The sequence below is a fragment of the Ambystoma mexicanum genome, chromosome 2q, assembly GCF_040938575.1.
Source record: "Ambystoma mexicanum isolate Mex_15411 chromosome 2q, UKY_AmexF1_1, whole genome shotgun sequence".
NCBI lineage: Eukaryota > Metazoa > Chordata > Amphibia > Caudata > Ambystomatidae > Ambystoma > Ambystoma mexicanum.
This window is the reverse complement of record NC_090924.1, coordinates 1,301,008,565-1,301,029,488: the sequence shown is the minus strand read 5'-3', so window position 1 is coordinate 1,301,029,488 and position 20,924 is coordinate 1,301,008,565. Positions and strand designations below refer to the sequence as shown.

At 50.1% G+C, this 20,924-nt stretch overlaps 1 protein-coding gene across 6 annotated transcripts in view; it reads left to right on the top strand.

Annotated features, from left to right (window-relative positions):
- The window catches only part of LOC138570116 (collagen alpha-4(VI) chain-like), a 559,183-nt gene that overhangs the window by 323,397 nt on the left and 214,862 nt on the right, over positions 1-20,924 (top strand). For all 6 annotated transcript variants that reach the window (XM_069648741.1, XM_069648737.1, XM_069648740.1 and 3 more), the window contains one exon: positions 16,921-17,267. In XM_069648741.1, coding sequence (XP_069504842.1) covers positions 16,921-17,267 — 347 coding nt within the window. The remainder of the gene's footprint in view (positions 1-16,920; positions 17,268-20,924) is intronic.

Below are 20,924 nucleotides of genomic sequence, written 5' to 3'. Positions count from 1 at the left end.
CAAAGCTCTGGAGTGGTTAGTGTGGTGACAGGGGTGCTAGCCATGGATGTACTCTGCATGAGTATTCGTGTACGCAGTGTAGCACAGTTTCCCACATGATCTTCCAATCTGTAGGTGCTTAACCAGTACTGTTTTCTTCTTTGCATTCTGGGTTTTAAAATGGGCAAAGCAGCACTGCAATTCCCAAAAGGTGAAGAAAAAAAACAGGCCCGAATAAGCACCTACAAATGGGAAAGGATTATGTTGGCAACTATGGTGTAACGAGGGTAGAGGAAAAGGTGAGTAGGTTATTGGGGAGAAATGGAAGTGATAGGGGTCCTGCATGCACATTATTTATCAGGATAGGGTTCTTGCCGTCCCTGGTTTTGTGGCATTGTGCTTGGGTAGGCGTGTTCCTGGGTTTCCAAGTCCATAATGTTTGTGTGCTTTCTGCTGACCCAATTGTGTACAATATTTGGAGCGTCGCTGCACTCGTTTGTCTGCTATAGTCCGGTGAAACGCCATGTTTTAGGCGTTTTTCTGAGGTTGTGGTGGTCTTTGTGTGGAGTCACCTGGGCATGGCGTGCCATAGGCCGTTCCCAGATATGAGAAGGCAGTCACCCGGGCACTTCATGCTGAAGCCGGGCAGATTACCCCACCTCTGCCTCCAGAGGCAAATTAGGGAACTACAGAATATTATGAAAATCTGTCTCAGAAACGCAGGCTGTGGGGCCAGCTGTTACTTGCAATGCTGTCACAGCTGGAATTCAGGAAGTAGGGACAGGTGGCCCTGCTGGACTTTTCCGTGGATTCACACGTAATGTAAAGTGGTCTGATATTGCGCCTTTGTGCAAATCATGTTGACCTCGCTGCGCATGTGGACATACGCGGTTTAAGACGACATAGGGGCATGCAGTCTAAGATGTCTCACAGATCCAGTGCAAACCTTTGCGACTGTCAGTTTCTGCTTCAGCAGAACCGCCATTACCATTTGGGCGCAGGGTGTAACAGTCACTGAACGACAGCAAACCCGCTACTTCATCAGTAGTGTACGGGTTTAGAATTGTAAAAGTTAATACTGTGACCCCACCGTGTGTTTACAAAACAGACAGTCATTAAAAAATAGCAATAACAATCAATCGGCCAGATTTGCAAGTGTTTTCCAAAGGGCTTGTTCCATTTTAAAACGTGTTTGTAAATCAGGGCCATTGAGTATTTGTATGTGTTTATTTGAATTGAAGAATTTATAACTTCAAACAGAAATAACGTAAAGAGGAGAGAGCTGTAAGCAGAGCAGCCCTATTCCGAGGCAGTTTACACGGAAGCACAGTGCATACTGATATTTGAATGATACTGGTTTCATATGCAATACATCACACAAGATGATGGTGGTAGGTAGACTACCACGTGCGTCACATTGCGTCATCACGGCGGTTAAGCTAATCCTCTGCACGAGTGGTATGCATGAGAGTGACATCTATTTATCGACGCAGATCACAAAGGAACATAAAATACTGCCGTTACAAAAGAGCAAATGAGTGATGGAGTGGGTACAGGTAACAGGAGCTTGCATTGTGCACCGAATGTATGAGGGAGGGACGATGAGACGTGTAAGTGCAGGGGACCCTTCAAGATGCCGGATAAGGCAGCATTTGAAGCTTATTCCTGTGTGGTTATTCGTGATGCTGCGGGGCAACGTTTTCAGGGGTGGACGGGGAACCAAAAGAGGCCCTGGAAACACATTTTCAAAGTGGCCTCAATTTGCACATTTTCATCAAGCCCAACACATTTCCTATGAGAAAGTTTGGAAATAAAATAAGTTACCACTCCAAAGAGGCCCTGGGTGCAGAGTCCTACTGGGAAATCTCCAGAGTTTGCCATAAGCCAGTTCACCCCTGAACATGTTGATTGGAGGGTGAAGGAGCGGAAGTGAGAGCAGAGTGCGTAGTTTCCTATATTGATATTGATATTTTATTTCTATTGTGCTCGTACACAAGTGTTTCAGAGCGCGACAAGGCAAGGAAGGGGAACAGGGGAGAACCAAACAGCGATCTTACTAGGCCCAGTGACATTGAGAATGCGCAAGTGCATGGGAAACGTGGAGGGGAAAAGTGCCTGGAAGGGGGAGAAGTGGAAAGTGCAAAGCAGAGGAGAAACAGATAAATAACAATAAATAAATAATAAAGACAACCGTTTTACTGCAGCCAGCAATTTGCAAGTGCTAGGTTTAAGGCAGCAGACAGGGTAGGTCTGATAAGTGCAGGAAGAAAAAGGGGGTGCTCTATGGGTACAGATACAGACCCCAGTGCAAGGGGTGGCCCGGAGGCAGTACGGGAGGGTGGCAGGGTGAGCAGATACCTGGGCCCGGAGGACAGAGGGTGGCCAGGTGCACGGTGCCAAGAGAGAACAGATCAGCAGGGAAGAGGAGAAGTGAAGGCAGAAGAAAGGAAGGTCTTGAGGTGCTTCCGGAACCGGAGATGGTTCTCCTATAGGCCAGTCCACCCCTGAACGTGTTCACTGTAGTTTGAAGGAGCGGAAGTGAGAGCAGAGGGAGTGTGTGTGCAGGGCAGACGTTAAGAAGAGTACTGGACCTCGGCCACCAGGGGGCGCGCAGGCAATGGCTGCCTGATCGCATCGCTCCCGCCGGATCCGGTCTTTCAGAGGGTATTGAGCCCCCCCTGAGACCCCCCCAGAGGCCCACCTGCATTTTCCGGCCGATCAACCCCCCGGGCACCCCCGAAGCCAAAGAACGGAGTCTGCAGACCCCGGGAAGCCCGAGATCAAGTCCCGCGTGAGCCGCGGGAAGTCAAGATACGCGGCCCGCCCGGCCGCAGAACTAGCAGGGCAGCGAAGCCTTCCGGCGCATTTCCGGACTACACGCGGCGAGAGGCGGGCGGAACGTAAGCCAGCCCCGACTGGAGCCGGAGACCAGCACCGGGAGCAGGGAGAGGAGACGGGACAGCGCGGACCCGGAGCAATCCCCCGTCGGGTCGCGTCGGAGGCCTTCTCGCGCCTTCTGGCCCGGCCACTGCAGAGGACGGGCCCCTCCTCCCCCGCCGGAGCTGAGGATCCGCGGGCGGCGCGGCGGGAGCGGGCCCCCATGGGGAGTCTTTGGATCCGTGCCGGAGATCGGAGGTGAGGGGGCGCGATCGAGCACTGGCCCCCCTCCTGCCTCTAGCTGCTTCCCGGGTGAGTGGCCCCCGCTGAGGGACGGTGGGGCGAGTGCCCGCCCGGAAGGATCCCCCCCCGCCCACTGTGGGGATCTGTTCTAAGTGTAAGGGGGACAAGAGCTGCGACCCCCCCGTCGTGGGTCCCGGGGCCCGGGTCCCGCAGGGGCGGCCGCTCCCAGGATCCCCCCGGGGGGAAAAAAAAAAAAGCAAGGACGGACCCCGGCTGGCCACAGTGACCTCGACATAGGGTGTGAGGCCCCCGCCGGGCGACGGTGGGGCGTGTGCCCGCCCTCAGCTTGGTGAAGCTTTCTCCCCGAGGCGCGGGGCCCATCTCACGGGTGCGCCTGAGGCCCGTGCCTGGGAGGTCCCCCCTCCCCCCCCGACGGGGGCGCGATAGGCGGACCTCCTGCCCTCGGGACATATACCGGATGAGCTGGAGAGAGACTTTGCAGGGGTACCGCTTTCAAGAAGCCAATAGGGGCAACAACGGTTTGGGCCTCAAAAGATCCATGGCCCGGTCGGAGGATACGGCTCCCCCCCCGTCGGCTATGGAGAGGGGCTTCGCCTCGATCCTACAAGAAATCAGGGACATGCGCTCTGACATAGCCCAGAAACTCGAAAAAATGGACCAGAGGGTGGAAAAGGTTGAGGACAGACTGCTTCAGGTCGAGACCAATCAATCCTCATCAGTGTCCCAAGACATACAATTTAAGTTGAGGCTGGAGGCCCTGGAAAAGAGAGACGAGGAGAGAGCCCGGCAGATGGACGATTTTGAGAACAGGGAGAGAAGGAATAACCTCAGAATCTTCGGGGTGCCGGAGCTGGAAGGAGAGACAGAGAGGGACGTCAACAGAGCAGTGCGGGACATTATCACCCTCCTATTTGCCGAAGAGATGACCACGGAACCTACGTTCGACAGAGTGCACAGGGCGGGGGGCAGATCGGGGGGCCCCCGGTCGATACTGGTCCGGTTCCACTACTACTCAGAGAAAACGAAGGTGCTGGAGGAAGCCAGGAAGGCCAGAGATATCACCTACAACAATGCCCAGGTCTCAATATTCCAAGACCTTTCCGCCTACACGTTAGCCAAGCGGAGAATGTGTCGCCCGCTCACGCAGCTACTCAAGGAGAAGGGAGTGCGATATAGATGGGGCTACCCCTTCTCCCTGACGTTCGAATACATGGGCCAAAGAACCACCCTGGTCACGGAAGAGGACATCCGGGGAGCCCTGCTGGAATATGCGACGGACTCGAATGCCCGGAGGGGCCCGTCGGGGCCGGAGAGGGCTGGACCTAGTGGCCCCGGCCTGTCGGGGGAAAGGAGGAGGCGAACCGGCGCACGAAAGTTCAGAAAAATGAATACGCCATCACCAGCTAAAGACGGGGAACGGAGAGACCCGGATGACTGAGAAAGGGGTCGCAGCATACAGGTTGGGACAACTCGGTTCGGTGCGTGTGGTTGTACCGATTCCTACGCCCCGACGAACAGCAGGTATACGGGATGTATTGAAGGGGTGGGGCCCTGGGGGGCCTGGGGGGCTCAGGAGGAACAGCTTCCAAAGCGATCGGCCCGGCTAGGGGAGCGGGCTGGTGGTTCGGCCAAAAGCCAGATATGGCGGGACAATTTGGCTGGACGCCGGGGAGGGGGGAGGGGGTCAACGCAGGAGTTGGGGGGTTTCAGTTTGGGGGGGGGCCCGGGGGGCAGTTGGGGAATAGTTACAGGCCCTCCGGGAGGGGTGGGGAGGGGGGGGGTGCAAAGGATCCAACCATGGGAGTATCCAAACAAGGGTAGTGTAGGTGAGTCGACACGGAGAGTGAAGTTGCTAGATGACGGCTGAGGGTCTGCCGGCCCTGGGAGTGGGCACTCTCAATGTACGGGGCCTGAACACCCCCACGAAGAGGTCCCTGGTCTCTAGAGAATTCAGGAGGGCTGGTCTTGATATCCTCTTCCTGCAAGAGACTCATTGGGCAAGAGGGAAGGAACCCACGATGAGGGGGGGAGGTATAGGAGAGGTGTTCTGCGCGTCCCACGGGGCCAAGAAGAGGGGGGTGGCTATCCTTCTGGGGAGAAACGTGGGCTTTGTGAAAGAGGAAATAGTGAAAGACCCGGAAGGCCGATACCTGCTGGTACGAGGATCCCTGCAGGGCTCCCCGCTCACCCTGGCGGGGATATACGGTCCCAATGAGGGCCAGGCCCAGTTTTGGGAGAGGGTGGCGGAGAAACTCAAGCTCTTTGTCCGGGGGGGGTTGGTGGTAGGAGGCGATTTCAACATGGTTATCGACCCCGATTTAGACAGAAGGCGTGTTGGCCCTCAACTTTCCAGGCCCACGGATGTCCACATGGCCCGGTCCTTCCGGATGGTTAACGCAGAGCTGGGCTTGGTGGACACGCTCCCCTCCCCCGGAACGGGTACTCCTTCCTACACATATTATTCGTCCACCCACTCGTCCTTTTCTAGAATTGACTACATCCTGGTGGACGAGTCCCTGCACTCGTATGTCTCGGGCCACAAGGTCGACCCCGTCCCCTGGTCGGACCATGACCTGGTTCGAACCACCATTGCAAGGGGCGGGCTAAGCGACCACAGAGGGAGATGGAGATGTAACAACTCCCTGCTGAAAGATGAGGTCCGTGCCCAGGAGGTGTTGGAGGCTATTACGGAATTCTTCGAATTTAATGACAATGGCGAGGTGGGCCCACACACCCTATGGGACGCCTTCAAGGCCACAATAAGGGGCTTTCTCATTAAAATGAGCGCTCAGGCCAAAAGAGTGAGGGAAGCCCAGGAGAAAGCCCTGAGGGGGAAAATTGCCCAACTCCAACCGGTGGGGCCCTCAGCAGCCCCCTTGGATCACGGTCAGCTCGAATCGCTGACCGATTATCGGCTCCAGCTGCGAGACCTCCTCCTGCACAAAACGGAGCGAAGCCTCCAACTGGTCAAGCAGAAGTATTACGAAAAGGGGGACAAAGCGGACAGAATCCTAGCCTGGAAACTGAGGGAGGTCCAGAGGGAAAGAATGGTAAAGGCAGTGAGGAGTGAGGAGGGGACCATGGGCCATGACACTCCCCACATAGGAGAGGCCTTCCGGAGATATTATGAAAAACTCTATACCTCGGAATGTGATGGGCGGGACGAGGAGATAGAGGGGTTTCTCAACTCGGTCCGGATACCGGCCCTGTCCGGGGAGATGGCCGAGGGACTGGAGGGGCCGGTGACCGAGGAGGAGGTGGGTAACACAATTAGCGGGATGAAGGCGGGGACCTCCCCCGGGGAGGATGGCTTCACAGTGTCCTTCTACAAACGGTACCTCTCTACTCTGGCCCCACACTTAGCTAAGGTTTTCAATGCGGTATTAGAGGGGGGGACCCTCCCGGACTCCATGATGGAGGCCATAATTGTCGTCCTTCCCAAGGAAGGTAAGGACCCCACTGAATGTTCCTCATACCGCCCTATATCCCTACTAAACATTGATGTCAAGGTCCTTGCCAAAATCATTGGGAAACGGATGGAGAAGATTCTGCCGGCACTGATCCATGGGGACCAGGTGGGGTTTGTAAGGGGTAGGCAGGGCTTGGACAACATCCGTAAAACTATAAACTTAATCCACCACGCCCAGAACTCCGAGCTTGACGCGAGCCTCCTCTCTCTGGACTCGGAGAAAGCGTTCGACCGGGTCGAATGGAGATATATGGAGCTACTCCTCCAGAGAATGGGTTTCGGTGCACACATCAGGGGTTGGGTGACGGCTCTTTATAGAGCTCTGAAGGCCAGGGTACAAGTGAATGGCAGGCTGTCGGACCCCTTCCCCCTCTCACGGGGCACGAGACAGGGGTGTCCACTGTCCCCCCTGTTGTATATCCTTACGATGGAACCCTTGGCCATAGCGGTGAGGTCGCACCCGGAGATCAGAGGGATAATGAGGGGCGAGGTGGAATTTAAGCTCTCCCTATTCGCCGATGACATCCTGGCATACCTGGTGGACCCCGGCGCCTCCCTCCCCCCCCTCCTGTCCCTGGTGAACGCATTCGGGCACTTCTCGGGGCTAAAGATTAACGCTTCCAAATCGGTCCTTCTCCCCATGCGGGTAAATGACCCGGCTCTGGACCCCGTGGGCACATTTCATTGGATCACAGTGGGCAAGGTTTCCATACGCTACCTGGGAGTCCTCCTCACCAGGGACTTGTCCCAACTGTCCCCCGTCAACTATGACCCGGCCCTGGCTAGCATTACCAGAGGTGGGGCTCTATGATCTTGTCTTGGTACGGCCGCATGACGGCAGTGAAGATGAACGTGCTGCCGCGCCTGCTGTATCTCTTTACCTCTCTCCCGTCCAACATTCCCGACCACCTCATGAGGACACTACAGAATGCGGTCCGAGAGTTTATCTGGCAGGGCAGGACCCCGAGGACTGCGAGGGCGGTTTTGACCTTGCCGAGGGAGGAGGGGGGGTTCGGCTTGCCTGACTTCCAGCTCTATTTCCGGGCCGCCCAGTTGCGAGTCCTCCTGGAGCACATGAGGGAGGGGATGGGCACCTACTGGTCTTACCTGGAGGACATGGACGCTCACCCCCTCAAGGTACGCGATCTTCTCTGGGCAGCACACAGGTTCATCCCGAACAGATTGAAATCCCATCCCACCTTGGGCGTTCTTTGGGCAGTCTGGAGGGAGGGCCCCCAGACGGCGCACCTAACGACGTGGCCATCCCCAATGTCCTCTCTCTGGGGACACCCGTTCAGATTAGGTAACAGGGGTTTTTCCGAGGCACAGGCGTGGTCTGATTCGGGTCTAGAATGAGTGGGACAGCTGCTCCGGGAGGGGGAATTCCTGCCGTATGAGGACCTAAGGGACGCCATTGGGCGGGGGTCTCTTTCCGTGTTTGAGTATCTACGCCTGAAGGGAATACTCGGCGACCAAGCATGGGGAGAGAACTTGAAGAGGCAGCTGACCCCCTTTGAGAAGTTCCTTGATATGGCGACCTCTAGAAAGGGAGCCGTCTCCGGAATGTATAGAATCCTCAACACTGTGAATTTGGTAGAACGGAGGGGCTTCCGCTCATATTGGAACGATCTCGCAGGGGAGGTGATTTCGGAAGACGCCTGGGCGAGGATCTTCAAAATTGCTTTCCACAGTAATTTGTTTACGGCAGATATGGAACATAACTTTAAGATTTTGCAGGGATGGCACAGGGACCCTGTGAAATTGTCTAAAATGTTTACGGCGGTGTCCCCCGATTGCCCGAGGGGCTGCGGCCAGAGGGGCTCACGAGGCCACATGTGGTGGCACTGCCCGAAGGTGCAGGCGTACTGGGCAGAGGTGAGGGGCTGGATGGCTGAGGTCACAGAGCAACTGCTTCCCCAGGACCCCCTGACGGTGTTGTTGGGCCTCCCGCCAGAGACCTCGGACCTCTACAGGTACCCCAGAATGTGGGAAACGATGCTACGGGCGGGGAGAGTGGCATTGGCACAGAAATGGAAGAGCCCGGAGACCCCGTCCAAGGCTGACTGGCTAAAGAAATTGAAAAACTTGTTTTTAATGGACAAACTAACGGCCATGGTGAACAATGATTCTGGGTCATTCCTTGAAAATTGGCAGGGGGTAAGGGAGGCCTGGGGATGGGATGTGCACTGATGCCTGATGGGGGGCTGAGCGGGGCTCAGGGGGTCTAGGCCGAAAGATTGTACCAAAAAGTACCAGGGACCCTAGGGACGGAATGGGCGCCCACGGCCCGGGGACATTCGGTCGACCGTCAGCCACCAAAGAGCGCCGACGCTCACACTCACTACCAAAGTAATGGACGCAAAAGAAAAGTCCAAATCTCCCTATGTCATGGTTCGAGTTGGTAAAACGAGGGGTGGGGGGAGGGGGGTTTGAAGGGGGGGGCGGTAGGGTATGTGGGGGGGGAGTTTGTTGGGCAAGTGCATCGTGTACAACTGGTGATCACATATGTAGCCTGCTTGTTATATTCTTTAAAATGCCAATAAAACCAAAGTTTAAAAAAAAAGAAGAAGAGTACTGGAGCGAAGGATGCAAGGTGGGAAATAACGAGAAATAGAGGGGTTCAGAATTTGGGGCAAGTCCATGGATAGATTTGATGATTAATACGCACAATTTGAAGAGTGGCTGATGAGTCACAGAAAGCCTTCTGGCACACAGGTGGTGAGCAGAGATGGGGAAGAACAAGGGCGGTTGCAGAGAGTGTGATGTTAAGAATTTCATTTAGAGGGCAAAGAAACAGAAAGTAGAGCATAGGATAGTCTAGAAGAGAAGTCAAGTGGGGGTGTCAGTTTTAGTGGTGCAGCAAGTGAGGGGGTCTGGGATCTTCCTTATATTCAATGAGTGCAGCGTTGGAGCTGTGCTGCAGTGAGTAATGAATTGAGCGAGCTGAAATTCACTGTTAAAAAGAACTCCAATGTTAAAAGCATCGGGGGATGCTGTCAGAAGGTGCCGTGCAAATGATAGAGGGGAAAGGAGAAGGAGTGCGGTGTTAGGGGGCACAGAGTTAAATTAGGTCAGTCTTGGAGGAGCAGGGCATGGCACACCAATGTACCAGCCAGTGGCAGGGGACAGAGTGGCAGATATAAGATGATAGTCTAGGGGTGAGGGATTGGAAGAAGACCTGCGTGTTCTCTGTGAACAGGCGGTAGAAGAAACCAAAGAAGGAGATACGGTCTCTAGAACAGTGCCATAAAGGGTGAAGGGCAGTGGGCCAACAGCAGAGCATTGAGGAACCCGAGCCTAAGATATGCCAGATCTGCTTATAGTTTCCAGTAACAGCAGTCACGGAACTCCATTTATGAAGAGTGTTGGCCCCGGCCATCTTTCAGGCCCTCCTCGGGGGAACGGCTACTCAGTTTGAAGACCATTAGCTTAGAGGGACCTGGATTTCCCCTTCTCATTGAGGGTCCAGAGAGTCCATTGCCGGCACGTTGACTGAGTCTTTGTGATTGGTCAGGTCCCTGTGTTCAAGGTGGTGCAGCAGATCTGAGACAGAGAGTGGAAGGAGTAAGAACATTGTATTCGGCCTACATTCCTCGCTAAAATAGACCAGACCAAAGTCCTGATGAAATCTGTACATGTTGACTTCACACAGAGAGATGCTGTCAATTGCAAGGAAGTTGGTGCTATAGAAAGGATTTGCACTGCTTCAAATCTATCTCTTTAAGAGGGATGTATGAAGCTTACAATGCACAGTCTCTCCTCTGGGATTTTCGAGCACTCTATGCTGCTATGAAATAACAGAATAACTATGCAGGCGATGGAGCAGCAGCCTCAGCTCATGTATGATGCTGCTACTGACTCTTTTTCAGCAGCAGCCTTTATTGGACACATTGCTATCTCATCAGCAGTCTTTATTGGATGGACTACTATTTCAGCAGCAGTCTTTATTGCATGCATTGCTATTTCAGCAGCAGTCTTTATTGCATGCATTGCTATTTCAGCAGCAGCCTTTATTGAATGGACTGCTATTTCAGCAGCAGCCTTTATTTGATGCACTGCTGTTTCAGCAGCAGCCTTTATTGAATGCACTGCTATTTCAGCAGCAGCCTTTATATGATGCACTGCTGTTTCAGCAGCAGCCTTTATTGAATGCACTGCTATCTCAGCAGCAGCCTTTATTGAATGGACTGCTATCTCAGCAGCAGCCTTTATTGAATGCACTGCTATTTCAGCAGCAGCCTTTATTTTATGCACTGCTGTTTCAGCAGCAGCCTTTATTGAATGCACTGCTATTTCAGCAGCAGCCTTTATATGATGCACTGCTGTTTCAGCAGCAGCCTTTATTGAATGCACTGCTATCTCAGCAGCAGCCTTTATTGAATGGACTGCTATCTCAGCAGCAGCCTTTATTGAATGGACTGCTATTTCAGCAGCAGCCTTTATTGGAAACTTTGAAGGATCCTGCTGAAATAGCAGTGCATTCGATAAGGGCAGCTGCTGCTGCAACAGCAGTGCATTCAATACAGGCTGCTGCTGAAATAGCAGTGCATTCAATACAGGCTGCTGCTGCAATAGCAGTGCATTCAATACAGGCTGCTGCTGAAATTAGCGATCCATAACATTATTGGTATTTATTTATTATTTATTTATCAAGAATTCTTATAACACCGCGTCACATGCCCATAGGCCTCAGGGCGCGCACACATAATCAACAAATCAAGATGTCACTAACAAAGATTATTTGAACAGTGTGAGAAAGAGAAGCCAAAGCGGAAACTCAGAGGTCAGAGTGGGAGGAGCTCCTTAAACAGGAAAGGAGTCCTAGCTAAGCGGCTGGTCAAAGAGGAATGTTTTTAGTTGACAGTTGAACTTAGCTGGCGTCTCCGAAGTTCTCAGGCTGAGAGGCAACAGATTCCAGGCACTAGCGCCTTAGACATTGAAGCTGCGCCCACCAGCCTTCACCAGTTTGAATCTAGGTTGAACCAGTTTGATGAGATGTTAGGATCTCAAAGAACGGGTGGGGTGTAAGATTGAAAACGGGCCTTAAGGTACTCCGGGGCTAGGTTCATGATGCACTTGTGTGTCAATGTGAGCACTTTATGGGCCTCATCACGAGTTGGGCGGTAACGCCGGCGCTATTACTGCCGGTGTTAATAGCCCTACCGCCAAACCCCCCCCGGCGCTAATAGGGCAGGATCACGGGTTTGGCAGAATGGGTATTACCCACTCCCCACTGAGCCCATTTGGGAATTCCCCATTCCCCATTGGGCTCAATGGGGAATTTTCACGTTCTTACCGCCGGCGGATTTCCCGTCGGCGGTAATAGCGTGAAATTTCAGCAGATTTCCCCCCAGCTTAGAGCTTTCAGTGGACAACAGGCATACTCACCCCAGGGAATTAAACTAAACAGACATTGGGGGCACTTCAATAGCAGTTGGAGGAGAAGGAGGTTTAATGTTACTGTTGGAATAAACACATATTATAATTCATGTATCACAATCGACTACTATGTTAACTCCTAAAATGCAGCATTTCTTTTATGCGAGATTGTTCATTCCTGCCTGCCAGCTATGAAGACCAACTACCAAAAACACGGACCACTGGGTTTTCCAATAGAAAAATAATATTGAGAAAGGGGAACAGAGCACCCAATTCCGGGACAGATCCGGCAAAACCGGGAGTTCTGCTCACCCTAACAGACATGCTCTTGAATCTGAAACAGAACCCGTAAAGCCTACAAGAAAATAAGCCATCATTATTAAATTTTTAAGTAAAAAAGAGATTTAGATATCCACCAGGTGGCAGCATTTCGCATAAAATAAACTCATATTTTCGCATCAATAAAACGTTGATCATAGATTTCAATTAGCAATGACTAAGAAGAGTTGCATCCATTTTTCACACCAAATAAACCATAGCCTCCCTTATTATTTACACCATGCAGTGAGACTTACGACCTGGCAGATTTTAATCCTGTCTGCATCACGCCAAATAAAATTGAGAAAATCGTGAAAGGGCAGAATTTCTTCCAATAAAGTACAAGTTGCTGAACTACACCCCGCAGGCGTGATACCCCCCTGTTACCACGATAATCTTGCATCCTATTACACTCAGAACTTCTAAACAGGAGAATGTGCACGTCATTAATACCCGCCTGCAGGTAACTGCTCTAATGGAATAGTGAATGAAACCTGTAACCTCTTCCCAGTGTGTCCAAAACCTGCATTTTCCTTCCACACTTAGGAATAGATTTATCAGACATCAATGTGTTGCCCTTTCCTCTTTTTACCATTAATGTATTTCTTTTTCACACATCAAATGCAAAACACTGAATGTACTCTCTCCTCTTTTTTTTGTACCGGGGTAAAGCTTGCTCTGGTGCTAATACCCTTCCATACTAGCACTGGGGCAAAGCTTGCTGTAGTGCTAATACCATTCCATACTAGCACCGGGGCAAAGCTTGCTGTAGTGCTAATACCATTCCATACTAGCACCGGGGCAATGCGTGCTGTACTGTGAATACCCTTCCATACTAGCACCGGGGCAAAGCTTGCTGTAGTGTGAATACCCTTCCATACTAGCACTGGGGCAAAGCTCGCTGTAGTGCTAATACCATTCCATACTAGCACCGGGGCAAAGCTTGCTGTAGTGCTAATACCATTCCATACTAGCACCGGGGCAATGCGTGCTGTAGTGTGAATACCCTTCCATACTAGCACTGGGGCAATGCTTGCTGTTGTGCTAATACCATTCCATATTAGCCATGGGGCAAAGCTTGCTTTAGTGCTAATACCATTCCATACTAGCACTGGGGCAATGCGTGCTGTAGTGCTTATACCATTCCATACTAGCACTGGGGCAATGCGTGCTATAGTGCTAATACCATTCCATATTAGCACTGGGGCAAAGCTCACTGTGGTGCTAATACCATTCCATACTAGCACTGGGGCAAAGCTTGCTGTAGTGCTAATACCATTCCATATTAGCACTGCGGCAAAACTTACTGTAGTGCTAATACAATTCCATATTAGCACTGGGGCAAAGCTTGCTGTGGTGCTAATACCATTCCATACTAGCACTGGGGCAAAGCTTGCTTTAGTGCTAATACCGTACAGATGAACACATTTAGACACAGCCGCCCGAGTCACTTGTGGAGTCCCCCAAGGTTCTATCATCTCCCAACTCATCCTTAATCTATGCATGGAGCTCTTGGGAACTCGCTTCTAGGACACCTACATAGCCATCCATCAGTATGTTGATGACACTTAACTTCACCTTAAGGTCAGTGGCCCCCAGGCCATCACTCACCTCAATGAGTGCCTGGCTACCATCCAAACCTAGATGGATTTATTTCTCATCAACCCCGCATCCCCAAACAGCAACTTGTGCAACATTGGCTGCACAACATGTGCAGCCATTCACCCGTCGGCGGTCAAACTCAACCAAATCCCTGGGCTTCATTATTGACAGTAGACTCCATTTATTCCAAAAGTAATTAGCCAAAAAGACGCAAATCGCATCACTAAAGACCGTTGCCCTCAGCAAAATCAAATCCTACATCCTCACACACGACTTCCGCATGGTGGTCCAAGCCTGCGTGATCTCAGACATTGACTGGTGAAATGCCCTCCTTATTGGGCTTCCAGTCACACCACCTGGCTCCCTCAAGGCAGTCCACCATGCCACAGCCCACCTCCTTACATTTGCTCACAAATTCTACTGTATGGGCCTCATTACGACCCAGGCGGTAAGGGGTTAACAGCGCCGTAAAAGGTGTCCGCGCCGTTAAACCCTTACCGCCTAATTACAAGGTCCCTTTGTGGGTCCCGACCTTAACGGCTGGTTTTACCAGCCGTTAAGGAAGGAACCCGCAAAGGGACCTTGGAGGTAATTACGGTACCGCAATTTGCGGTACCATAATTACCGCCTTCCCCATTCCCATTGAGCCCTATGGGGCAAAAATGGGAATGGGGAAGGGCCAATGGTGAATGGGGAATTACCACCCCGCCAACCTTGGAATGGGGCGGTAATTCCGCCATTCACCATGGTGGAGTTGGTAAAATACCGGCGGCGCCATGGTTCCCACCTGGGTCGTAATGAGGCCCTATGTCTCCCACACTGCATGAGCTGCACTGGCTCCCCCTCCTCGTCAGGATTATATTTGACACTGCATATTTACCCAAAAACCAGTTTCAAATAGAACACCAACATCCTAGGTGGCTAAACTCCATACCTCTGGAGGTTTGCACCTATCAAAGCTTTCAAAAGGTTGTAGTCTAAGCTAGCGTGTGAAGAGAAGATTTGTACGCAGTCCTTCACCTGCCACGCCCAGACCATCTGTAACTCAGTCACTGGTTCTGTATAAAATGCCAATCCCAGTGCTGGCACCTTCCCATTATAAAGCGCTCTGTTGCTCTTTAGGGAGGCTTGCGCGATGAGTGATATATACAATATATACAAATAAATAAAAACTCTGTGACAGTCCCAGGGTCGTAAGATATCCAAGCAAATGAAGCACTCGCTTTGAATATGTGTGCGATCGGGCTTCACAGGTTAGAAACCTAGCAGGGCTGACTCCGCCTTTCATCATTCCAAGGTGAAATGAGTGACATTAAATTGGGTAACAGCACACCTCAAAACAGCACTTAAAAGCAGGTGAAGTATCATGCATCATGTAGCATTATATAAAAATAGCTTTTTCATGAATATAGCTTTAATATACTTTGATCTGTTCATCACAATGTTCATGTTAGTCTCGTTTTACGTTTTACATTTTCCCCTACTGAGAGGAACACATTTCCTTCAACTAGATTTTAAAAATGTCTTTCCATGAGCCGAATGCGTGCATGCCTCCTGCTGAAGTCAACACTCACGGATCACAACCCTGTCTAGAGTAAAGACTCAGGAGGGGCCTGTTGCAGGCTGCATTCCCACAGACTGAGCGGGCTCGGGTCACGAGTACCTGTAACCCTGGTGCAGATTCCAGTTGACCAGCTGACAAGGGTTTCTACTGGATCCAGCTGCTGGAATGTGGACTTTCTGACATTCACGGCACGGCTTTACTGGATATTCACTTCGATTCCACTTGTTCCTTTTTTAATTGTTTTTATTTTATTTGTTGGGTTTTCACTACACCTTGTGCAAAGTATTAATGGGGATGAGTTTTCCTGGGACATTCCACAGCATACATTTGAGAACACAGCAACATGTCAAACCCCTTCTCCCCTTCCCTCCCCCCGAATAACGCAGTCTTCCCTAACACAGAAAACATGAACCTAGAAACCTTCAGTCGTGCAATGTGAGCTAGAAATACATTGATGTATTACACTCATGTCCGGGGCCGTCTAGCGAGCCTTTCATAGTCCTCAGGCCTTAGTCCGGTCTGTGAGTGGTTCTCAAGGGGCCAGTTGCTCCTTTATACTGGTTGCATTGGGATCTACTGGTGTCAGCTGATGGCCTTAGCAACCGAGGTGGGGCATGCAGGAGACAGAGAGACCAGCTCTACATCTTCTGTGCATCAGAGGATGACATGCTGGCCCTGATTAACATGCCATAACTTCTTGAACTTGGCTCAGTTTACAGACATTAAAGCAGGGGTCTGTGACCTGTGCATTCCCAGGTGTGTTAGAGGACCACCCCCATCCGATTTCTTATGAGCGCAGGCTTTCAACATTTTCTGCAGATTTTGAAATCTTGGGTCAGTTCAGCAGATGTGCTCTCTGTGGCCATGGAATGTGCAGCTACCCCGAAGAATGACAAATATTTCAGCAGATTTTAAAAACTGATCGTTCACTATGGAGGCAAGGGCTGATGGGAGTTGTAGTCCAAAACATCTGGAGAGGCAAAAGTTACAGGCTCCTGCATTCAAGAATATAAACTGGGCCTCGAGAAAGCCCCACATACCTCGAATACATGTCTGATTTGGGTTAAATTAAGATGTGAAACCTTACAGAAATAAATGAAGTAAGACAAAAGTGAAGTGTGATTTATAGGAATTTGACCAAGTAGTGTGCAGGCGCAAATACACAAAAAAGTGGCTCAGGACTATTTTGTATCAGTGCGTAGACCATTCACTGTAGCATTGAAACTTTTAGACTGAATGAACTTTTATATAAATAAATTACTGATGCTAAAGACAGATTGTAAAGAAGCATGGGTCCCACTGGAGTTTGTGTCTCTGAAAAGCAGTCTTGTTGGCAAAGCACCTGTACCAATCTTGCTGTTTCACCATGTTGTGGTGGTGCACTGTGCCACTTCAGGTGAAATGGACCCTTGCTGATGATTGATCACCCAGTGCCTCACTCACACCCGCTTTTCTTTCACTTATGCAGAGTGTAGCATTGAAGTCACCGTTGGAATCGACTTTTCGTGGCGTGCCACGCCTTCACTGGCACTGCGCGTGCAGCAGAAGCTGCAGCTGCGCATCCCCGAAGTGCTGCTGCGCATGTCCAACCTGGGCAACATCAGCTGCTCAGCCGGATCGCCTATCTCCATCCGGTTCAAATACATTGTGCCGTCGCCAGGTGGGGGTGACGTGTTTGATTCAGCATTTGAAAAGTACGATGAGGAGATAATACGCAAGTTCTTGACTGCGCAGTCGAAAGAGGACACGTACCTGAATAAAGAATTTTTGATGTCCATATGGAAGAAAATGAGCACTGGTAACTCTGCAACCAAGGTGAGCGTAACTGACATTTTACTGTTTTCACCATGAACACTGAACAGGTGCTATCAGCCTCTAGTGGTGGGAGGCCAGAACTGCAGTGATGCAAAGTGGTACTCATGGTTCAATATGCCTGCTTTACTCTAGCACAAGGTCTGTAATCTTTGGCTCTCCAGATGTTTTGGACTACGGCTCTGATCATCTTGAGAAAGCATAATCAATGGTGAGGGATCATGGGAGTTGTAGTTCAAAACATCTGGAGATCCAAAGGTTGCTGCCCTCTGTGCTGGCAGGTTTTCCTGGGCCAGTTCAAACAGCCACAATAATGGAGAACTCTTCCACCGAAGAATGTGTTTAAATATGGAATGTCCATACTCGCCAGATTTCCTTTGTGAAGTTTTATGGCTTTTCGGAAAAACCTGCTACACTTCCTCCTGGGCACTGCCATCACTATAATCAGGCATCACAATCATGAAACAGTCAGGGCGGTGAACAAGGGGCGGACCACTCTTTTGTGTAACTTCTCTGCCCTTTCTCAATTCGAGTCCTTTCTCCGTCATAATGCAGAGCCTGCAAGCATTTCGTTTGGGTCACTTAGCACGGTCTTACTCGTGCTCATTTTGTAAATAAATCAGCTATAAGCAAGGAGAGAGGGACAAATAGCTCCTGGCTGATTTGCATAAAATCAAAGATCATTTTGGGAAATTAAGAATAACCACATATGCTTATATTTAACAAATATGAATGTAATAGTGATTCAGGACTTATACCGTCTGAGCAGGTAAATGGCCTGGATGCTGATTTCAAACTTCACAACACTCACCCTGACAGTAAAAAGACTACAAGCCATGAGACATGCCCCCCCATTCGGAACAGCTTTCAAATGTAAGGCTTGAATTATCCCGCTTCAGTAAGGAACATCTGTTCTTGGGGCACTGGCTATTCCAGTGCCTCCCAATATGAAATGCTATTATATGATATGATAGGTTATTTATATCGCGCTTAATACCCAGAGTTTTCTAAGCGCAGACCCGGGGATCGAACCTGTGGTGCTCTGTGTCGTCTTGCTTCCAAGGCAAGCAAGTTGCCCCTGAGCTATCCTCCCGAGAATGCTCAAAGCACCCCCTTGGAGTTCGCTCCAAAGGTCCCATATCGGGACACACTTAGCCAGAGTCTGAAGGCTATCTTTCCTCAGATGGACACTAGAGCCAGAGGCCTGATTGGACAGGGCAGACCACATGACCCATGACTCCCTCCACTTTAGCAAGAAATTCAGATTCCATAGGACTCTGAAAGAAGAGGCGAGAGCATGAGTGCAGGAGTCAAGATTGATAAGTAGTGGGAGATAAGGAGGATCCAGACCGTGAATGCATTTATAAATAAGGAAGCGATAGCGGAACAAAGCATACAGTGGAAACAAGGTCCCTGTAGAGAAGCAAGGGCAGGTGACATTTGCAAGCAGGGAGTCAAGCAAACAGGGACCATGAAGGCAAATTATTAAATTGGCGGATAAATTGGAGACAGGAAGTCAAGAAAACAAAGAAGAACGCCAGGCAAATGGGCATGGATCAGTGGCGGGGTGGGTAGAGTGGAGGGAGGAACCGAAGAAGAACAACGAGAAAGCACCAGTGTGAGAATAAGAGTCTTGGCAGCCTGGAAAGTCAGAAACAAACAGACTTTCTGTATTTCCTGGAGATGGAAATGGCAGGTTCGAGCAAGGGAAGAAAGGTGAGAAAAGAAGGAAAGAGAGGAATTACACACTTTTTCAGGGCCCACACAGAGATTGGAGGAAAGGTGAAGGGGGCATTGATGAAGACTAGTGCAGGACAGGTACTGGGCGCAGAGGCAGTAAATGAGAACAACTCAGATTTGGGGCATTTAAATGGTGAGAGCTAGAATGCATCCAAAGTGTAATAGGCGAAATGCAGTTAGAAACTGAGATGGGAAGTTGTTCATGCAGGGATGGTAACTTGAGAATGTCACTGTCAATGTAGCTGTGTTCACTCAGATAATGAGAAGAATAAAGGAAATGAAGGGAATAATGTAGAGCGAGAACAAGAGTGGACCAAGAACAGACCCACAGCACAGTGCAAGGGGGCGAACAGACAGTACAGGAAAGTAGGTGGGATTTGAAAAGTGAGAGACAAACCAAGAGAGAGCAGAACCAAAGATAAGAAGAGAGAAACATGAAGATCTATTGGAGGCGCCCACTGCAGCAAAAAGAGAGGACAGGCACAGAAGAAGCATAAAAAGAGAGGAGCGTTTAGCACTGTGAACAGAAGTGAAGATATTGGTGATATGAAAGGCGAGCAGTGTATTGGAGTCTGCGGGAGCAATGTCAGATTGGAGAGTAGGAAAAAGAGAAATACTTTAGGTATCGGGAGAGTTGTAAGGAGGAAGACTGCATAGGAACTTGGAGAGGAAAGGAAGAAGAGAAATGGAGTGATAGTTTGCTGGAAGACATGGAGCAAGACTGGCAAGGTCTTGGTACACTGAAAAGATTGGGTGAATATTGAAGAGTAAATGGAGGATTTAAGGAGTGGAGGCAGAGAGGACTGAGAGAAGGGTAGATAATGATATGATATGATATGATATGGCATTTATAACGCGCCTATACACAAGTGTTTCAAGGCGTTTCAAGGGAAAGAAAGAAAGAAAGAAAGAAAGAAAGAAAGAAAGAAAGAAAGAAAGAAAGAAAGAAAGAAAGAAAGAAAGAAAGAAAGAAAGAAAGAAAGAAAGAAAGAAAGAAAGAAAGAAAGAAAGAAAGAAAGAAAGAAAGAAAGAAAGAAAGAAAGAAAGAAAGAAAGAAAGAAAGAAAAAAGAGAAAGAAAGAAAGAAAGAAAGAAAGAAAGAAAGAAAGAAAGAAAGAAAGAAAGAAAGAAAGAAAGAAAGAAAGAAAGGGAGGGAGGGAGGGAGGAAGGAAGGAAGGAGGGAGGGAGGGAGGGAGGAAGGAAGGAAGGAAGGAAGGAAGGAAGGAAGGAAGGAAGGAAGGAAGGAAGGAAGGAAGGAAGGAAGGAAGGAAGGAAGGAAGGAAGGAAGGAAGGAAGGAAGGAAGGAAGGAAGGAAGGAAGGAAGGAAGGAAGGAAGGAAGGAAGGAAGGAAGGAAGGAAGGAAGGAAGGAAGGAAGGAAGGAAGGAAGGAAGGAAAACCATGGCTGGGAACCCAAAAAGATAACTGCCCGATTCCTGTCCCACTAGGAAGATCAGCAGGACAAGGTGCATGAGATGGGGCAGTTTTGGGAGTGGGTAGAGCTGGGGATTCTGGCTCTCAAAGGTGAGATCCAGGGTTTGCTTCAGCAAAGGAATTGCAAATTGAGAAGAAAGAAGAGATGAGTAGTGGAGGAAGTTTTATTACAAGGAGAATTGGCATTTTATAGACTAGGGAAATAGTAGCGGGTAGAGCGAATGAAATTGGTAGATAGAGAAGATTTGCAAGTTTACGTTATTGGGTAAAGAAGGAGACAATATGCCGGGGTCTGAAGGATCGGGATAGTCCTGCTCCTGGTGTAGGCTGAGAGTGCAGAAAGAAGTAGGCGTTGCATGGGTGTTGAGCTAGAATGGTATAGGGCGGGAATTTACAAGAGAAATTGGTGGACGAAGGCTGCATCTGGTATGCATTTGGATAGGTCCAGACAGGTGGTGCAGTTGCCCTTGGCTTGTGTACATTCAAGTA